Source organism: Dryas octopetala, chromosome 2 (genome assembly GCF_963921425.1).
Source record: "Dryas octopetala chromosome 2, drDryOcto1.1, whole genome shotgun sequence".
NCBI lineage: Eukaryota > Viridiplantae > Streptophyta > Magnoliopsida > Rosales > Rosaceae > Dryas > Dryas octopetala.
In genome coordinates, this window is record NC_141367.1 from 11,283,667 (window position 1) to 11,304,006 (window position 20,340).

At 36.4% G+C, this 20,340-nt stretch overlaps 1 protein-coding gene across 1 annotated transcript; it reads right to left on the bottom strand.

Annotated features, from left to right (window-relative positions):
• Positions 1 to 11,472: 11,472 nt before the first annotated feature.
• On the bottom strand, positions 11,473 to 19,591 carry INT1 (inositol transporter 1). Its single transcript, XM_086233022.1, has 6 exons — positions 19,041 to 19,591; positions 16,895 to 16,965; positions 16,183 to 16,518; positions 14,298 to 14,405; positions 13,390 to 13,575; positions 11,473 to 12,254 (listed from the first exon to the last, which is right to left on the bottom strand). Exons 1-6 carry the CDS (start codon positions 19,210 to 19,212, stop codon positions 11,601 to 11,603), a joined length of 1,527 nt encoding a protein of 508 aa, XP_086089148.1. The 5' UTR covers positions 19,213 to 19,591; the 3' UTR covers positions 11,473 to 11,600.
• Positions 19,592 to 20,340: the final 749 nt, after the last annotated feature.

Below are 20,340 nucleotides of genomic sequence, written 5' to 3' on the forward strand. Positions count from 1 at the left end.
TGAACCTAAGTATTTCACATAAAAAATGAGGTGGATTCAATTATATAAATTAACCATAGTATTTGACATAAATAAAACCTTATCTAGTTACGGAAACTACAAAAATATCAAGTTATAATCATTGGCGGGGACGCCGCCTCGAACCGCGTTGGTATGTCATAGTGTCCTGCAAATGCGTCCCCTGTAAAATATGTTGCAAACTCTGAACGGACTGATAGAGGTAAGTAGGACGTGTGATAGCAACTTCTTCGCCCATGTCAATAATCGGCTGGGTAATCCGTAGCATCCGAGCCTCGCGCTCCTAAAAGCCAAAATATGCAAACATTAACAGATGCAATCGGAAAATGAGAAAATTTATTGTGTAAATTTACGTACCCGGTAGTATGCAATATCCGATGTGGCGTGTGGAATATCCGATGTGGCGTGTGGGTCAAATGCACCTCTGCGAGTAGGGTTGTGGACGATTGGATGTGATATAGAGGTGAACCAATCGAGGTACCCTCTCACAGTATCCGATGGCCGCCTCACCGGTATACTGCGCGCCTCCTCAGACAACACGTGATTCCCCCATGCCTCCCACATACCAGCTAAATAGTTGTACATGGGTCTGTATGAGTGCGCATTCGAACCTCTAACCCCCTGAAAAACCGCACGTGGTGCAGGGGGGATCGTCTGTACCCTCCCAAACTGCCTAAGTACTCTCTCGGGACAATAAGGCTCAACAACATCAAAACACCTTATCATCCCTGTGAAGAATGCTATAGCTGGCAATGGGTGTGCTTGTCTTTGGGATTTGTATGGTTCCCAAATAACCTGAAAAAAAACAATAACATTATATAGTTGAAAACATAATATAATCCTAAATTTATAAAAATAATTGTAAATTACAAATCTACCTCGTCAGCCGACAAAACATCAAGTCGTTGCCGTATTCTTTGCACTGCTTCAAGATCACTGCCACCATCCCGCCTTGGAGTCCAGCGGAGCGCACGAGGGGTATTCTCGGAATAATTCATATCGTACGCTGGACCGAAAATGGTGTGCATGTGCTCGTACACCCAAGCCTCTATCAGTGTCATATATCCGCCGATTTGTTTGACACCAGCTCGAGAGGCAAATCCAAACTGCCTAAACAACCATGCTAGGCATCCAGCGCCCCATGCATAATGGCTAACGGTGTCTAGATTAGTGAGCAGTCTGAGATATTGCACTTGTACCCTTGTGCCAGTCTTATCTACAAACAGGGTACAACCCAATAAATACAGAAGATACGCCTGGGCTGCACATTGGATTTCATGCTCAGAGTCGGCATCAGTGACATCACTAAAGCACGTACGTAACCACTCTAATCGTACGTACTCACCACCAAAGTCCATCAACTGCTCTGATGCCTGATCCCCACTAACTCCTAAATATGCAGTTAGTAGATATTCACAAGTAATGTTATCCTCCACAAGTGTAGCCACTGGTGCACCACCAACCGGAATGCCTAAAATGTTGGCTACATCATCTAGTGTGATGGTCATCTCACCAAAAGGCAGGTGAAATGTATTGGTCTCCGGATGCCACCTCTCAACAAAAGCGGACACCAACACTTTGTCAACCGTACGATAAGAACACTGCACCAGTGATGTCAACCCAGAATTAAGGACATATCCCTTCACCCGGTCATTATCTGTTCTGGCCCACAACTTCCACTCACGAAGCTTGGTGGTTTTGGACATGCACCTCAAAGGCTCCCGTTCCTAATTCAAACATAACCAAAGAAATTCACTCATTATTACTGCAAGTTGCACAAGAATAAAATACCAACTGTTAAAGATCATACCTCGTTGTTCCAAATTTCAGTAGCTACGTGAGTTCCATAACTCCTCAGCAGGGACGTGTCAATGGGACCTCCCGGGAAAGGCTCAGCAAGCTCATTCGGATTATCCTCATTGTAATCCTGAACCGGAACTTCAGCTTGTTCAGGAACTGCCTCACGACTAGCTCGTGCTTGTACTAGCCTTCTTCGCCCAGATGCTGTGGGTCGTGTTCTTTGCATATCATCGGCAACATCGGGGACTTCCCCTCTAGATGAAGATGCACCACGTCTGATTCTTCTTCTGTCCATCCTATAATTTCAAACAAGAAATTGAAAATTGTTTTAGCAAATATATGATTTTTTAAAAGCTAAAAAAAAAAAAAAAAAATTTCAACACAGGTGGTTCGGCAGTCAACTGCCGAGCAAAGTGAAACTGTTCGGCAGTTGACTGTCGAACACAATTCCACCATTCGGCAGATGGCTGTCGAACCAAAATAGGGAAATTCGAAATTTTCCATTCGTTCGGTAGCGTGCTGCCGAACTAATTCAATTTGTTCGGCAGGTAACCACCGAACCAATATTCATTGTTCGGCAGTCACCTGTCGAACCAAAGTATGGGCATTTTCTGATTTTGCATTCGTTCGGTAGGGTACTGCCGAACCAATTCATTTAGTTCGGTAGATGACTGCCGAATAGAATGAATTCGTTCGGCAGACCAGTGCCGAACGAGCTGTGAAATCAGAAAATGGAGGAACCCCGAAAATGCTCACTCCAAAACCCGAAATCCTCCCTACAAATCTAGTGAAACAGACGAAAAAGGTATTTGGGATGGATTAACTAATTCAAATTAGATAAAAAAGTATTAGATTTACATTTAAAACTAATGTATTTGAGAAACTCACTGAATATTAGAGCTGTGGTGGGGATAGGAGTGGCAGAAATGTGATGAGGCCACTGATGGAGTTCACGGCGGTGCTGACGACGGCGATGACGGTGGTGATGAAGCCGGAGATGGGTGTCGGCAATAGTGGGTGTCGGGGCAATGGTGGGTGTCGGCAATGGTGGCTGTGGGGGTGTGTCGGCAATGGTGGCTGTGGCTGTGAAGTGAGATGGGGTGAGGTAGGGGGTGTGTAGTGTAGATGTGTTTGTGGGGGTGTGTGTTTGTGGGGGTGTGTAATGTTTGGGTTGAGAGGGTGTGTAAAGAGAAATTTAGACTTGGTTGTGAGATTGGGGTATTTTGGTCATAATAGGGGTGTGTAAAAAAGAAATTTTATGTTTGACAAATTAATAAGGGGTGTGTAGGAGAAATTTGTGTGCAAAGAGAAAAATAGGGGTGTGCAAATAGCAGCTCCCTTAATTAAACAGGGGGTGTTCCTGCCCAAAATATATATTAAGCAGGGGGTAGTGTTTGGGATCCGGCATCTTTGGGAATAATGCCTTTTCCTATCCCATGTTCAAAGCCATCGTCAGTCAACTTGTATTGGCTTGAGTGAATCCTAAATCTTATAGTTTGGATTCTTTAGAACACTATAATACTTAATACTATTGATTTATATATTCCTTGTCAGCCAAACCAATCATTGTGATTTTATTTTAATCCATAATTCCCACTTGCTAGAAAATCTTGCAATATACCACTCTACCAGCTCAGCTTTACTGTTAATTTGGTGAGCCAGCTGCCCTTGAAAGTATATATATGTTTTTTTTTTTGTTTAATATTTTATTGTATAAATAATGTGTGTTGAATCAAGGTTGCGTAGTTTAGCTCAGATTTGCATTAATGACTTAACTCCGAAATATGCAACATTAGGGTTTAGATGTATATATATATAGATGTATATATATATATATATATATATATATTGGATCCAGCCAAACATGAGTATGACAGACACTCCATGCAGTTAAAACGAACACAAAATAACATGATAGAACCTAATATGTATGACACAGGTATATTTGATCGTGTTGGATATGAAGTGTAGTGTACGTTCCACCTATCAAACACAACACGATATGAGTATCAAAGAAGTTGTAGCCGGCACAAGCATAACAATGTAAAATAAATTAAAGTAAAAAAAAAAAAAAAAACTCCATGTATAAAAGTAATTTGATGATGCTTTTTTCCTTTTTTCTGCTAAGTAATTTCATGATGTTGTTGTATTGTTTTTTATCTTCATTCCTCAAAAGATAATACTAATCTTCCCTTTTTTTCTTTTTCTTTTTTTTTTTCTGTCCAAAGCATAATATTAGTGTTTGCTATTTTTCTGTCGAGAGCAGCTAGAGCAAAACCTTGGTCCTTTTTGGTGTTTCATGCAAGGCATGTCATCAATTAGGGGCGGATCTACAATGAGTTCAATTGACCCCATAAACTCAAAATTGCTGGGCTTGAGAAAAAATTTTGACCCCATGAAGATTGGGTGTTACTGGCAGGCGCAGGGGCAAGAGAAGCAAGCATGGTGTTTGTGAAAATGGCTAAGAGAGAAATGAAGAACATATATCTGAAGAAGAGGAATGACAGTCACACAGAATGACAGAAAACGAGTGAACTGAAACAACATTTGAACATAGTAGTGTCACCCTCGCCCAGTCGCCCCTGCTCCCTTACGACGCGCTGACGCCTGCTTGGCTGCTTCTCCCTCGCAACGCACTGACGGCCTCTTGCTGGCCTGCTCGCTACCTCAATCCGTCATTCGCGATTGCCGCTGCGCTGCTGCGGCTGCGCTTGCTCCTTAATCTTGCCCCCATAATAGTAGGTTTCTAAATCCGCCACTGTCACCAGTCATGGCCGATTATGGCATGAATGAAATTGAATGTGACCCATTTGGTGATTGCGTCTAAATCTGTCTTTTATTCGAGCAATAGTGCGGCTAAGCAAGGAACCACCTCTTGACCTAAGTTCTTTTTTAGTCTTGAGAACAAGACTTTATAATGAATAATAAAAAATATGAATCGAGCGGAAAATAAGTGTAATAAATATAACAGAAACTTGTAATTAAATGGAAGAAATTTAAAGTGCATAGATTAAATGAAATTGAAGAGTAATAATATAAAGTGAGAAAAATTAAAAGAGAACTTGAATTAAAATGATTTTTTTCTAAGCGACAAGAGCGTAAAATAAAACGTTCGTTGATTTTAGGTACCAAATTTTAATGTTTTTTCATTTTAACTACCAAAACGTTGATGTCATTTCACTTTATATACTAAATTTTAGTTTAAATACCAACTTTAAAATATATGGTTATGCCGAGCACTCTGTACTGTTCACCGAGCGCTCGGACTGTTCATCGAGTGCTAGGTGAACAATGTTGAGCGCTCGAGAGATTTTTTTTTTTTTTACAAACTCAACTGTGATTGTCCAACAGTCACAAATTTTTTATTGATTTGTTATTTTTTTTCAGTCTTTTCGAGGCTTAAACTTTAATGTTTAGTCTCTAAGTTGTATGAATCTATCCCCTAAGCCTAAATCAAAAGCATTAAATCCTTATAAACTTTAAATTTTTATGAATTTCATATAGTTACAACTTTGACTGTTTGACAGTCACAACTGTATAACAAACCGAAAAAAAACAATCAAACAGAAAACTACAGAGTGCTCCACACTTTGGCCTAGCGCTCGGTGTCAAAAAGTTCACGTTTCGTGCAAATTTGTGACCTAATCCAAAATATCTTGCTCTAGATTAATATCTAAACTAAAAAAAAAAAGTAGTGTCATGTTGCTTTACTAAAAAACTATTAATATTTGATATTTAATCTTAATTTTCTATAAAATAAATTGCAAAAAACTAATAAACAAGAAAACTAAATGGATACTATGTCTATAGAGAGTTTAGTAGAGCTTCAAACATAAACTAGAAACTAAGAATTAAAATATAGACAGACATGGTTTATAGGTATGTGTGTGTTTTTGAGTGTGACCATGTGTCCTTCTGTCATTGATCGCTTATATTTATATGGAGCCTTGACAACCCAATATAGCTAGGCCGTTAAATGGCCTCAAATCACGATTCGGTAATTGTGGTGATTGACATAAAGTTGCAACCAATCTATGAGTTGAGATGATTATGATCAATCCTGGGAACTAATTGATTAGTGATTGGAGTATCGACATTGTTGGCACTTAGTTCAAAATTCTTTTCTTATGTGATTTAATTGCCAATTTGACTTTGTTGGCAACTTGGCATTCAATTCAAAATCCCAATCGTTCGGGAAAAAAAAAAAAATTAATTACTTTAGGATATATAACAAGCATCCTAGTTAAGTAGCAACTGTAGCATTACACCTGTTTTTAAAATTTTAAAAATAAGGTTACTTTTGTAACCTCTAGGTCACTTAAGTAAATGCGGTAGTCAGTTGTCCACTTTGTCATGAGCATTGCAGCAAAGAAAAAGTCAGAGAACCTCATAATCCACAACATCTTACCTTTCTTAGTCTTAGCCTTCTCTCTCTCTCTCTCTCTCTCTCTCTACCATCGACGACGAACCCCAACCCAGCCACAGCCACAACGAACAAATTCTACTTTGCGCTGCTGCGTGCTCTGCTCTTCCCCTTCTTCTTCTCCTCCTCCTCTTCTCTCTCTCTCTCTCTCTACTTCACTCTAGTAAGGTCCGGGAAAAAAGAGAGAGAGAGAGAGAGAGAGAGAGAGAGAGAGCAGACAGTTGGTGACTTGTAAGCTTTTCAGTTGACTGAGATTTGCTCTATGCTTTTCAGTTTTTGTTTTTGTTGTTGTGCAGTTTTAGTTAACTTGTATGTTTTGCTTTTCTAATTATTTTGTTTAATTTCTGGTTTTCTAGGTACGGAAGACATGAAGTATGCTAGATGCAGTTATGGTGAAGAGGGAGTGATGCTTGGTTTGTTGGAAAGTATAGTTTCAATTTAAGTTCGCAATTTCAGTTTACTATAAAAGTAACAGAGAAGATGATTAGAATAGAAAATCATAAATTTCATGTTTTTTTGCAAATTTAGAAGTAAATGATTATGAGTTTAGGGTTACTTTGAGTTGATTTTTTCAGATTTTTGTGTTAATGATGCTCTAATTTTTTTGAAATTTTCGGTTTACTGTAGCAGTGTATTTGTTTTTGGTAAAGTGAAATATGAACAGCTATTTTGGCATGTGATGTTTTGTCCTTGTTGGTGGTGCCTGAATGTTAGGCATTCTAGAATATTACCTAAAAGTTAAATTTGTTGGCTTGTGCAAATTAAATTTATGGACTTAAGTGTTTTTAATTAACTTTTTGAATTGTCAATATCTTAGAATTAACGGACTCAAAAAATAAAAAGTTCAAAGAAATTTTGGTTCCTATAGTTTGCCTCTACTTGCACTTTCACCATCGTAGTATTTTTTGTCACTTTCGGCTTTATAGTTTTCATTATGTTACTACCTTTTAGTTCGGTCCAACTGTGAATTGAGTTCACTTTCATCTATTTTTGTTCTTATCATTCTATATATTTTGTAATCATTTTTTTCCTTATAATTTCATTTTGTCATCACTTTTGTTCTTTTAATTTTCTTATATTACCACAAAATCGACTAAAATAAACATAAATGACAATTTAATAAAAAATAATAACGGAATCTAATTATAAAAAAAAAATGAAAGTGAGTTTTAGAAAACCCATAAGATAGTCCTTCAATTCCCCAATAAGAATTTTTTTTCTTGAAAACAAATGAATAATTTATCTCCAAATTAAAATTTGAATTTGGTTAAAATTGTTCTAAAATTTTAAACTACAAATGAACCAAATATAGAGTTGTAAAACAACATAGACCAAATCCAGCTTTCAAATATAGAGAATACGTATAGAATACATTAGCTATCAGTACAAATCCAAATCTAAATCCAATCTTATAAGCCAGCCGAAGCTTATCACTTCTCAACTTATCAGCTGGTGGCTTATAGTGGGTCCCACACTCATATATATATATATATATATGCGCATCTACTTATGCATGATGCATATACATGCACTCCTTCACATGCCATGCATGCCATGCAATGTGTGCGTGTTTCATGACATGCCACGCGGGCATCTGCTATTCGGTGGTGATCCAATAAGACAAGGACGGGCGAACAACCCACGTGGCCCGTCACCATCACTTAATTATTTCCCGGGAAACACGAGTCAGCATATTCGGTGAACAGAAATCAATACCACACAGCTTCAGGGTCCCACCTTACTCGATTCCATGTACATCCACCACAGAATTCCTATGCTGGTGATGGGTTATGGTCCAATAGAGGCACGCCACGTAGTGCGATGAAAAACTTGGTCACTACAAGAGAGCTCTCGTGCACTTATCTTGCTGTTGCAGCATAGTTAGCCTGTACCTGAAAAGTAGGCATCAATTGCCCAGTAAAACAGATCTGGAGACTGGAGAGTTCTTTTGTAATCTCTCTCCGACCAATCATGCAACTTATTTTCACACAAATTTTAAATTTATTTCATTTTTGTTGTATACATATTATAAAAAAAAATGTTCACCTTTTTCTTGTTTCTTTTTGCTATGGGCCCTACCTTTTTAATTCATATCAATGATTAGTTATTTTTTTGATCTGATAATCGATTGGTAGGTTTTTTTTTGCCTACTTTTTAATAAATGTTTTTTTTTTGTCTTTACATATCCACATTCACAAAGCAAACATGCAAATTACTTTTTTATTTTGTTTTTAGGATTTTTTTTCATATTTAGTACCTAAACTTTGATTATTGTTTTAATGTGGTACTTAAATTTTTATTTGTCCCAATTGAGTACCTAAACTTTTATTTTGTGTCTAATAAATACCAAAATGAATTTCTGTTAAAATTGTCAATAAAAGTTAGAAATAATATAGTCACTTCAAAAAATTTATATTTTAATTATAATTTTTTATTTTTTTTGTTTGTTGTGTTTTTTTTAATAATTTTAAATATATAAAAAAATAATTAAAATATACTTTGACTATATTGCCCTTAATTTTTGTTGACAATTTTAACAGAAATTCATTTTAGTACCTATTAGACACAAAATAAAAGTTTAGGTATTTAATTGAGACAAATAAAAATTTAAGTACCACATTAAGACAAGCGTCAAAATTTAGGTACTAAATATGAAATAAACCCTTGTTTTTTATTTTATCTTTTACAGCCTGCAAATTAGACAATTTGCATAAAACCAATCTTCATCTATGGGTATATAAGAATTTGAAAAGCAAACATAAAGTTAAAAATATATACTTTTTGTTTGGGTTTGATTCATTTTTCTATTGTTTGAGGGTTTGTAGACCTGTTTAGCTGTGTGATATCACCGATATGACAATGAAAAAGGGTTTTGTTTCTGATAATATGTATATGACAAAGGTTTGGTGCACACTGCACAACACAAGACCTACTAACTCTATTCCATAGTGTCGATCACATTATTCACATCTTATTTGATGGGGTAGTGTGAATTGCCAATTATATGATAACCACTGGAAGAAAAGTTGAGAGGGCCCCACCCCAGTTCCCATCTATCTCCGACCATATTATTAGAGATCCAACTGACATGAAAAACAATCCAAAATTGCAATCACAAAAGTAGTGGAGCTCAACTGCTCAAGGCCCCCCCCTTTGAGTTATAATGGCCTCACTTTTTCGTGGGGCTGTAAATAGGTTAATACATTGAATATCAAATTTGATGACTAGATTCGGTGACTTTCCCACAATCACCGATTCAAAATATGTGACTGTGTGATTCAAAATCAGTGAGTGTCATCCAATCACCGATTAGAAATTAGTAACTGTCACGTAGTTATCATAAATAGGGTTTAGAAGATGAAAAAGTGAGACATTTTGCTATTGTCAACAATGTGTTAGTAGTTGGTATTGGCTTATTTGTAATTTAGAAAGGTGGGCACTTTGTTGATGTCAGCGCATGAAGATTTTTTTTTTTTGTCAAAAGCGCATGAAAATTAATGTAAATATATGTATCTTATAAGGCCGGCTTTCAAAATTTTTTTATTTAATTTCATTACATATTAGTCAATAGGGAATAAATTAGTATTATGAAATAGTACATTGACTAATATGTAATTTTTAAAAATATTTTATTAATTCTTATATAAATGACCATATAGGACATAAAATAAATTTAGATAAAGTTTTTCGGTTCCTTCTTTATTGCGCAATTATTTGATTAGAAGGCAAATTTATATTTGAATTTATTACTCTAAGGTACCTTTTACTTATTGTTTTTACTCTCTAGTGCACCAATTAGTTTTTTTTAATAACAAGGTAAGTTGCAGCTAGCTGGCTTATCTTGAAATCTGGTCAATTGCCATTTTATTTCCTTTTTGTCTTTCTCTTTCTTCTCTCTTCACGTTCATCTTCTCTCTTTATGCATTTATGCCATTTTAAGTCAAACTGCAGTTTTTTGCATTTTTCTGCAGTTTCTAGAACTGCAGTTTTCTGCAGTTTCTGAAACTGCAAGTGAACTGAAACTGTATAAAAAACTGTAGTTTATGCAGTTTACAGTGAACTGAAACTGCAGTTTCTGGAATTACAAGTGAACTTTCTGCAGTTTCTGAAACTGCAAGTGAACTGAAACTGCATAAAAAACTGCAGTTTATGCAGTTTACAGTGAACTGAAACTGCAGTTTCTGGAATTACAAGTGAACTTTCTGCAGTTTCTGAAACTGCAGTTTCTGGAACTGTAAGTGAACTGAAACTGCAATTTATTAGAGTTGAAACTGCAGTTTATTGGAGTTGCTGACTTGCAGTTTCAGTTTATTAGTGTTTTGGCATGTTGCAGCTGGTGAGGACACGGCAGGTATTTTTAATTTTTGTTATCCAGTGGATGTGGTGTCCGCAAAGGAATAATAGAATTGTGATAGTTGGCCCGCAAAGAAAGAAAGGGGCTTTGGGTGGTTTTGATTAATAAATTTAGGTGCTAATACCTGTATGTTAATGGACCCTTTATATTTTTGTATATAGATTTGTTAATCTTTAACTTTATTTTAATTTCTCTTTGGTTTTCATCAGCCGAAGAGTGGCATGCCCTTCACACCAAGGTCGGAAGCCTTGCTCCTAACTATTAGCAAGGCGTTTTGGCTCCAATCACAGCCCTCCATGTGGCCATCGATTTTTTTGTGCTAAAACAGAACCGTCCAAAATTTAGTAGTTAGAACTTAAAATCTAAGCGAATAACATGTGCCAATCAGTTGGCGTATGAAATTCACCAAAACTTATAACATGGTAATCGATCAGTGACAACATCCGAATGTTGCGAGCGTCTAGTCTTTAAGACATATCTTTGGTGTTGCCAATACTGATCACTTTTCAACTTCTCTTGCTAATGGTAAATCAAACAATGCTTCACTTCTTTCCCTAAAGAGCACCTCCTTCCCCATCTCACAGATACATGTCATTATTTGTCTTTCCATTCCAAATAAATAAAAAATTAATTCATACATGGAATGAAAAAGCGAAAAAGGGGTGTTTAATTGTGAGATATTTCTGGTAAATCTTAGTTTATTAGAATAAGTGCCTGATATTTCCTTAAGAGTACAATAATTTTAAGCATAAATTTTTTAATCTGTGTTAGTTGTGACTTTTAAGAACACCCAATAAGTGTTAATCCTACCAAATTACCAATCCACAAAATCTCAACCTCGGATATAAAAACGAAACCATGTTCATTTGGTATAAGGGATTATACTTCTAGCCAAAAGCTGATCTTAATGCAAGTATTGAGAAAATGTGAGGAGATATATATATAGATTGAAGCAAGATACAAGTTGGTCATATACAACATCAAAGTCAGCAAAAGTGTAAATACCTAAGACTCATTTCCCCGCTCAAGAAGGCTCTCTGTGTTAGGAGAATCACTGCCATAAGCCCTCTCCTTCCAGATCTTCTCCACTTCCTCAAATGTCAAGCCCTTTGTCTCCGGCAGCACCACTATCACAAACACAAATGCAATAACAGCCACAACCGCAAGGATCAAGAAAGTTGCACCAGTTCCCAGAGAGTCAGCAATTGAAAGGAAAGACTGGGCCACAATCAAATTCGATATCCAATTCACAGTAGCTGACATACCCCCACATATCCCTCTATATGCTTCGGGATATATCTCTGAGTTCACGGTCCATGGTACAGGTCCCATCCCCGGTGAAAAAAATGCAATGTACAGGGCTAAGCCTAGAATTGCAATCCACCCATAGAGCTGACTTGTAGAATCAGATGATTGAACAAAAAATGCAGCAGAGAGGATGATAAGTGATACTATAACACCAAATAAGCTTGAGAGGGCCAGCTTCTTTCGGCCAAAATGGTCAATGAGGTAAATGCCAAGAACTGTCCCAGCAGCATTCATGGCAGCCACAATAAGGGACAGTAAAAGAGCTAACTGGTTGGACTGGAAGCCAGCCATCTGGACAATCGTTGGGCTGTAGTACATGACTGTATTGATACCAGTGAATTGTTGAAATGCCTGAACAAGCACAAATTTGTCATCATATGATCATGCTCTCATAGCACATTAAATGGAGTTCCTGATTAACAGGATACTTTTGATTTGGTTAGACCAATTCATGTGAAGAAACACATACAAAAACAACCTCCAATGAAGTCAGACAGAGAAGTCAAAAAAGGAATTGAATCTCTTAAACTAGAACTAGGAATTGTAAATATCCTACTTACAACCCTACCTCATCCTTTGCTTTCTTTATCTCTTGATTTTTATCTCCACAATTCCCTCATTGAAAGGAACAAAATTCAGTTTATTTGATCAAGCACAAAAACTTCAATCTATGTAACATACAAGATTGTTTGGAAAAAACAAAAAACAGATTTTCCTGTTCAAAATTCAGTTTACTTTCCTAGATTGTCTTATTTGATAGGTGTACATACATATATATTGAAAAAAAAAAAAAAAAAAAGCATGCCAAAATTACTATATAAGAAAATCTGGAGCCAGAGATAGATACAGCTGAATAAGGAAGCGAAATATTTACATATAATTATACATATAATGGAGATAGATACTTTGTTTAAATTGGAAGACCATAATATAGAGCTGGAACAACTAATCCTGGACTTGAGACGAAATATGTATGCATGAAACTGTTTAAGTCAGGTAAGAAGGGGATCGTACAAAATCTGGCCAACTTTGCTCAGAAAAGCTGGAGAAGGCAATTGGAACTAAGATTAATATACCATGCATAAAGTACAGGGCTCCTGAATCACTTGAGGTTCCTATCTTCTCTAGCAAAATCAGCTTGTATTGAACATTTAAGGTACTCAAGTACATTAATCTACAAAATCAAGTTTTTGAAACAAACATAAGTACATAACTGACTTTAGAAATATTTGCTGTCAAGGCTCTCATCCTTCTAACACTAAGACGCACATTCATAATTTTTAAAGACAACCTTCCACTTAAAAAAAAATTACAGGACAGAATTTGCCCACTCCTGAAGTATTATGAACAATGATGAGTTGCAACAGAACTCTAACCAAAAGGAAACAATAAATATAGTAAACATCTTCCAACTAGTATTTAGCAACATATAGTGAAATTAGTGTTTAGTAACTTAAGAGTTTTTCAAGTAAACCCTTCATCCTACCTGAAGTCCCGCACCAGCCAGAAATGCAAGTCTGATTTCTTTTGATTTGAAAACCTGCCAATAGCTAACATCCTTCTTCTTATGGCGCTCTTCCTCTGCTTGAGAAGTAAGGTAATCAATTTCATCCTCTAATCGAGCCACATCATAAATTTTGGAGAGCACATCAATGGCTTTAGCTTTATCATCCTGCAAATTAAGATCCAAATTTTAACTTGATTATGCAGATGAAAGAAATATCTGGAGAAATGAGTGGTACTCTATTTTAAATCCTTTTAGGGTTATGAATCATGATTAATGTATCTCATTATCTCACGATTTTCTCAACAAGGAATAAAAGGATCAATTCCGAGACCTAATCTTCTAAAAAAAAAAAAACTTCCTTCTGCTGGACAGCATGACTACAAGCTCTCGTTGACTTTGTCATGTTGTATATATGTTGGCATATTACTCTCTAGAGTTTTTTCTTTCTTTATGAAGATGTTGATGATCATATTCAAAGAAATTCAAGCCTCAGGATGACATGGCACAATCATTGAAGATGACACAAACACAAATCCAATTTATTTTATGTGTTCCATTTTATACTTTTAATTTCTTTTATATGTCTAAGCTCTTAACTTTATTTCTGAGATATGTAACAAGTTAGGCATGGTTATCATCAATGGTTCAACCTGAGTGTGAGTGTGAGTGTTGGAGAATAAAAGCATATTGTGAATAGGTCCAAGAATATTTGGTTTACTGGTTTGTTTTGGGGTGCAATCTAGTTTCCTAACTTAAATGATTTGATTGTGATTTAGTTTTCTATCGCGATCAGCATTGTGCTTTAGTTAAACCCTTTCAGAAAAATGATTAATCTATCCCACTCTCTCCCTATTTTCTCAACATGAAATGGTTCATTTACTTCTTACCTTCATAAAAAGCCATCGGGGAGACTCTGGAAGACAGAGCATGAGAGAGAACTGAATGACAGCTGGAACACCTGAAACTCCAAGCATCCATCGCCATGTCCCAGGGACCTGCACAGGCACTAACATATTAATACAGAAAGGTGAGATCCATCATGCTATAGGAAGTTGCACAAATTAAAAGCCATCCCGCCGCACCCCGAACTCCATTAAACTAACCTACGCAGCAAGGCCAAAAACATATGAACTATGATGTCAAGATTTTAGAAGGCAGTGACCAAACTGCCCTGGGATGGAGCAAATTAATGTCATTTAAAATGTATATATTTCTGGACGGTTCATATCTATGTTACGTGTACCGGTTAAGATCTTGAAACACAACATGCTATATCATACTGAGCAAAGAAACCATGTGAAGATATAGTCCTTCAACAGATGTCTGGTCTTCTACTAGAATAGTATAGATAAACATAAACAACAGGGCAAGTATAGAACTTTGATCATGAGAACTAGAATTCGATGAATTACTTTTGAACCTTTGAAACTCCAACCATGGATAAACCATTTTTTCTTTTTCTTCTTTTAAAAGTAGGTTCTTGGATTCTTTCTTTCTTTTTTTTTTTTTTCTTAAAAAGGAAATTAAAAACATAAAACAAAAAATCTATCTTTATCTTGATATCAAACAGAAAAAAGAAATGGAATTAAGTACCCCAAAGAAAACTTATAACATGACTATGTAAACTTTTGCTACTAACTACGAGTGAAGAAAAAAAGTAAACTGTTCAGATATGCTCCTTGATCAGATACACTACAATACAATACTAGCATGCTTTCAAAAATCACAGCACTATGCATAATCTAACTTAGGCAGGAAAGAACAGAAGAGGTTCCTTGAGTAAGTTTCTCAGCCCCAAACTCTTATCCTGATGCTGCCCCTTCAGAACTGCAAAACTGAAAACCTTTCATGCCAGTAATTGAACAAGATTAACATAACACAATTTCTCCTGCAATAACGTTTGCATAAAGAAACAAGTACAGTCAACCTAGCAACTTAGTATTTGAAAACCCAGTTTAAATTTCTACTGGCAAAGGGTTTGAAGAAAAAACATATAGAAAAAAAAATAATGGCAGAGATTCATACCCTCAACATCTCATGATCTATTATCAGATAATCTTTCAAGTACATCTTCACTGTCCTGTCATTCAGTAATTTTAACGGGCTCATTTGCCATTTCAGATTCTATGAAAACCAGGAGCCTACTTTGACCAAGTGAAAATGAGACCAAAATATATTATCACCAAATGATTTAGAATAATATACTTCAATTCCTATGAAGTTCAGGCCAACAAACAAAATTCCTAAAAAGACAATTTCTATAATTGCTGAGCTATTTTCCTATTTTTCTCTCATTTTTTTTTAATTGGAGGGCATTTGCCTACATATATGCAAATAACATTATTAATAAATTTTATACACTTCAAACATTGTAAGAAAGAAACATCTACAATTACGATAAGAACAAGTAAAACAAAGTTTCTCTTCTGCATTTGAGCAATTTAATCAGAACTACAAAACCTCAATCAGGGTACTTTTAATAAATATGTAGTAAATTATAATAAACAAAATGGCTTCACTAGGTAGTCAGTTGGTAGCCGCACCTCAACTCGATGAGGAGGTCCTAAATTCAAATCACTCTTCCCCCAATGTTGTAACTAAAAACAAAAACATTTCCCAGAAAATCTATTCCAATACAGTAATATAATATCGAAAAAAAGTCATTGGTCCCATTAGACATAAGTTTTCCTTGAGAATATAAATATGTGATGCAATAATTCAATATGTACTACAACATGATAAAAGCAAATCAAAAGGCTAAGTAAGTCTAACCTCTGTAAAACCAAGATTTACGAGGTAGGAGAGAAACTGGCCACCAGTTATCATAAGAACATTGGTGCTCACTAGACCTCCCCTTATTTCTGATGGGGATGCTTCTGCAATATAGACAGGAGCAGTAACTGATGCCACACCAACACCAAGGCCAACCAGAAGTCGTCCCAATATAAGAACATATGGATCTGGAGCAGCAGCCATGACAATTGCCCCAAGAGCAAAGACAACATCAGCAAGAAGAGTAGCCTTCTTACGTCCATAAGCATCATTTATCCAACCCCCTGCAGCGGCTCCAATAATAGCACCAACCAAGGCCATGCTTACAATTGTTTCCTGCCAACTTAAACAATCAGAATGTTTCAAAGAAGAAACAGACCAAATATTAACAATTCTTTTTTTTTTTTTTTGTAGTTATAGAAAATTAACAAAGAAAGAAAATCAAGTAATGAGAAGGAGCCACTGTGACCCATATACTAATATATGAAATAATGTCACCACCACCTCCCCATCAATCCAGGTGGGAGACCCCACCATTAGAATCTGGTTATCACGCTCTTTCTCTTCCTCTATTCTAAATCCCACTCAGCTATATGTTAGGCAAAAGAAATGGTTCTTTTTCCTTCCACTCTTCTCAAGCATGAAAAAAGTGAAACCATGTGATATCTCCACCCCAAGAGAAAGCTTTACTAGAACACTAAAATGCTTGTACCTGAAGGAAACTACTTTGCTTGACAACCTCAAAATCATCTTTGATATACAGAAGGGCCCCTGATATCACACCTGTAATCAATATTGTTAAAGTTAGAGCATGCAACCCAAAACCAATTGGCAATGAGTGTAGAGACCTAAGATTTTGTATATTGTGATGCAAGGCTTCAAATTATTGATGTGTTCTCAGCACAACCCCACATGTAATTGGATTGCGCCAAACATATGGCTCAAGTATATGGGTGACATGGAACAAGTGTGGCCAAATTGGAGCTGACATGATTTTTATATTCTCAACAAATATAATCGAATGTGGTAACATCTTCAGAGAGAGAAACAAAAAACAAAAAAAAGACCCAAAAGATCTTGACAGCTTAACTAAAGAGAAGTAGGATAGCCTCTAACCGTTGTTGATATTAAGTTCATACATACTATATTCTCTAGAAGAAGGCAAGGTCCTTGCCTGCTAAGAAAAGGTAGAATATAGCATTTAAACCTTGAGATCCTAGATTCAAATATTGCATCCCCGTGTGTTATCTTCATTGTTATATTTTTCTGGTAGTAAACATAATATTATCTTTTTCCCTAAAATGCAAATTCTTAAAGGTATGAATTTTAATCCCAGACTAGAGCTTCTGCAAATTCAAATATTCATTAGGATATGCTACAATGGCCACCAAATTGCCTACAAATATACAACACCTTGTGCTTGTAGTCAAAAAGGGAAAAGAATAAAGAAAATGTCAGCATATGTATGCACAGAGGATAGTGTGTGGTCACATGTATGATGTATCTACACCACTAAAAGTCGCATTATTATCAGAAGAAATATGTAGGGAATGGTCTAAGCTGTAAGCTTGACATACATTGTTAGCCTATTCCCCAACAGTTTAAACTTTTGGTGTTGGTGGTTGTATTGTATTGCATGGTATAAAAACTTTTTTTGCAAGAGACCCATAGTTTGAAACCTCCAATTCCCCCTTCTTTGTTGGTTTGCAAGTGCAGGGTGGGGTTGCACCTATATGTTTGCCTCTCTACCTTGATATGTTTGGCTCTCAAAAGCCTCACATGCACCCCCATTCTGCATGCGAACTCAGTAGACAGATGGAGAGGGAGAGAGAGAGAGAGAGAGAGAGAGAGAGAGAGAGAGAGAGAGAGAGAGAGAGAGAGAGAGAGGTGCAGCCCCACCCTACACCATGCACACCAACAAAGCAGTGGGAAATGGGGATCGGAGGTTGAACCCAAAACCTCCTGCAAATAAGGCTCTAATACCATGTTAGATAACCATTGGTACCAAAAGCTTAAACTGTCAAGGAATGGGCAAACTTTGTATATCAAGCTTACAGTTAGAAATTAAACCTTCATTTAGGTCGCAGTTCCGTGTTGTCCTCCCAGCTGTAAACTGAGAGGAAAATATATATGAGAATTAAGAAGTGAAAACTCATAGGCCAATGGTTTTTCTCCCCTAGGTTATGTCAAAAGGAAAACTGGGGTTATGTATGGCACAACCAAAACCCCCCATCTTTCTTTGAACTTTTGGAAGCTAAAAGAGCACATCTAAATGCCATCCAATTTCACATCTACAATCCAACTCCTTTCTATTTGTGCCCCATAGCAGGATGAAAGTTAATATATTTTTGGAATACCCTAAACTCTGAAAAATATTGTAATATGTAAACTTCTATGACACATTGGGTAGCAATGTGAATCACTAACGTGCACAATCGATATGATCTTAGTTATACTTGAAAGAAATTTTTGGGCAGAAATTAATTTTCTACACACACACAAAAAAAAAAAAAAAAAAAAAAAAGCCCAATCATAATGGAGGGAGTAGAACTGTAGAAGTACTAATCAGTCAATGCTTGATAAATTTGAACTTTTAGGTTGATATTAAAAGAAATAAGAGTATAAAGATGAGCTCAAAAGAAATTTTAAAATATATTATTCGTTCTACTCCTTATTGATCAAACAAAAGTGTTCTTTGTAAAACCAAAAAGAAAACAACAACTACTACTACTACGGTACTACTACTATACGCATTTGAAAAGGCACATATAAACATAAGTATTTGCATACAGAAACACAGAAACATGTATGTATATATGTATTGATTAAGAATTAAGGACTGGTTGCGGTAGTAGTACCTGTGTCGTAGCCAAAGAGGAGTCCACCAATTCCAGCAACAACAGTCAAACCCAGAACGTAAGGATTCTTGAAATAGAACATTTTTCTCTCTGGGTGCAAATCCAAGTACCCTGAGCTCCCTGGTAACGACCCCACCGACATTGTCGTGCTCTTTAAGCTACCCAATACCATTTCCAAAAGAAATTAACGCAGCCAAACAACCACTACTTCGATATATTAGAGAAAGCCCAAAAAAAAAAAGGGTTCTCTAGAATTTCCCAAAACCCCTCCAATTGAACCAATGATGGAAACAGAAACAGTACCAAAAAGAGCTCGGTTTCGAAAAATCAATGTAAGGTTTTTACAGGGATCAAGCTTCTCCTTTATTTGTTTTTTTTTTTTTTGGGGGGGGAGCCGAATCGAAGATCAGACACTCCGATTCTACAATGCAAAAGCTTGCAAGATTTTCCCGAGAAAATAGAAGGGAAAGATTTTCCGGAGAAAATATAGGCCTCGCTGTGTTCCTGTCTGTTTGTGGAGCTTTTGGTTGCGCCAAGTAAGAAAGTTTTTGGCCCTGTAAGAAAATTTACAGACACAGATGGTGGCACATTTGGAGACCGTTAAATTTCGAGGGCAGGCGAGTTTGTTATCACCTGGCTGTGCATCACAGACCTATAGTGAGGCTTTATGTAACTGGAGTCTGACCTGCTGTCTTTTTGGTTTTTTTTATTTTTTATTTTTTTCAGTGACTGTTTTTTATCTTCTTAAATCTGTTGGGTGCTTAGAGCATCACCTGTTGAAATGTGCCAGAAATTATATTTTTGACGAATTTAAAGGTAAGATAACGAGTTTGGATTTTATATCATACTTTTTTTAAGGCATAAATTCAATTTAAACACATAATTATATAAGCTATTTTAACGGGTCTATGAACTTTAAAATATTTCAAATATACACTCGATCTATTATCTAAATCGAAAAATGAATTTATGTCCATTGATTTATTGAGAGATCAGTTAAATGACAACTTGGCTTTTGCTGACCAGGATTACTTGACGACGTAGCGCTATCTCAGCAAACATTTCCCGCCGAATGAGCGACACGGGCCCACAATTTAATAATAATAGAGAGAGTGAGAGTTTGTGGGCCCGTGTCAGGGGTTAGGTGGACCTGTGTCGCTCATTTGGCGGCAAATGAGCGACACAGGTCCACCTAACCCCTGACACGGGCCCACAAACTCATCATCTCTTTCTCGCTCGTTGAACACAAGTGAGAGATTTATATTCGAATTTGAGGGAAAACGTGATGTTTTTTGGAGAC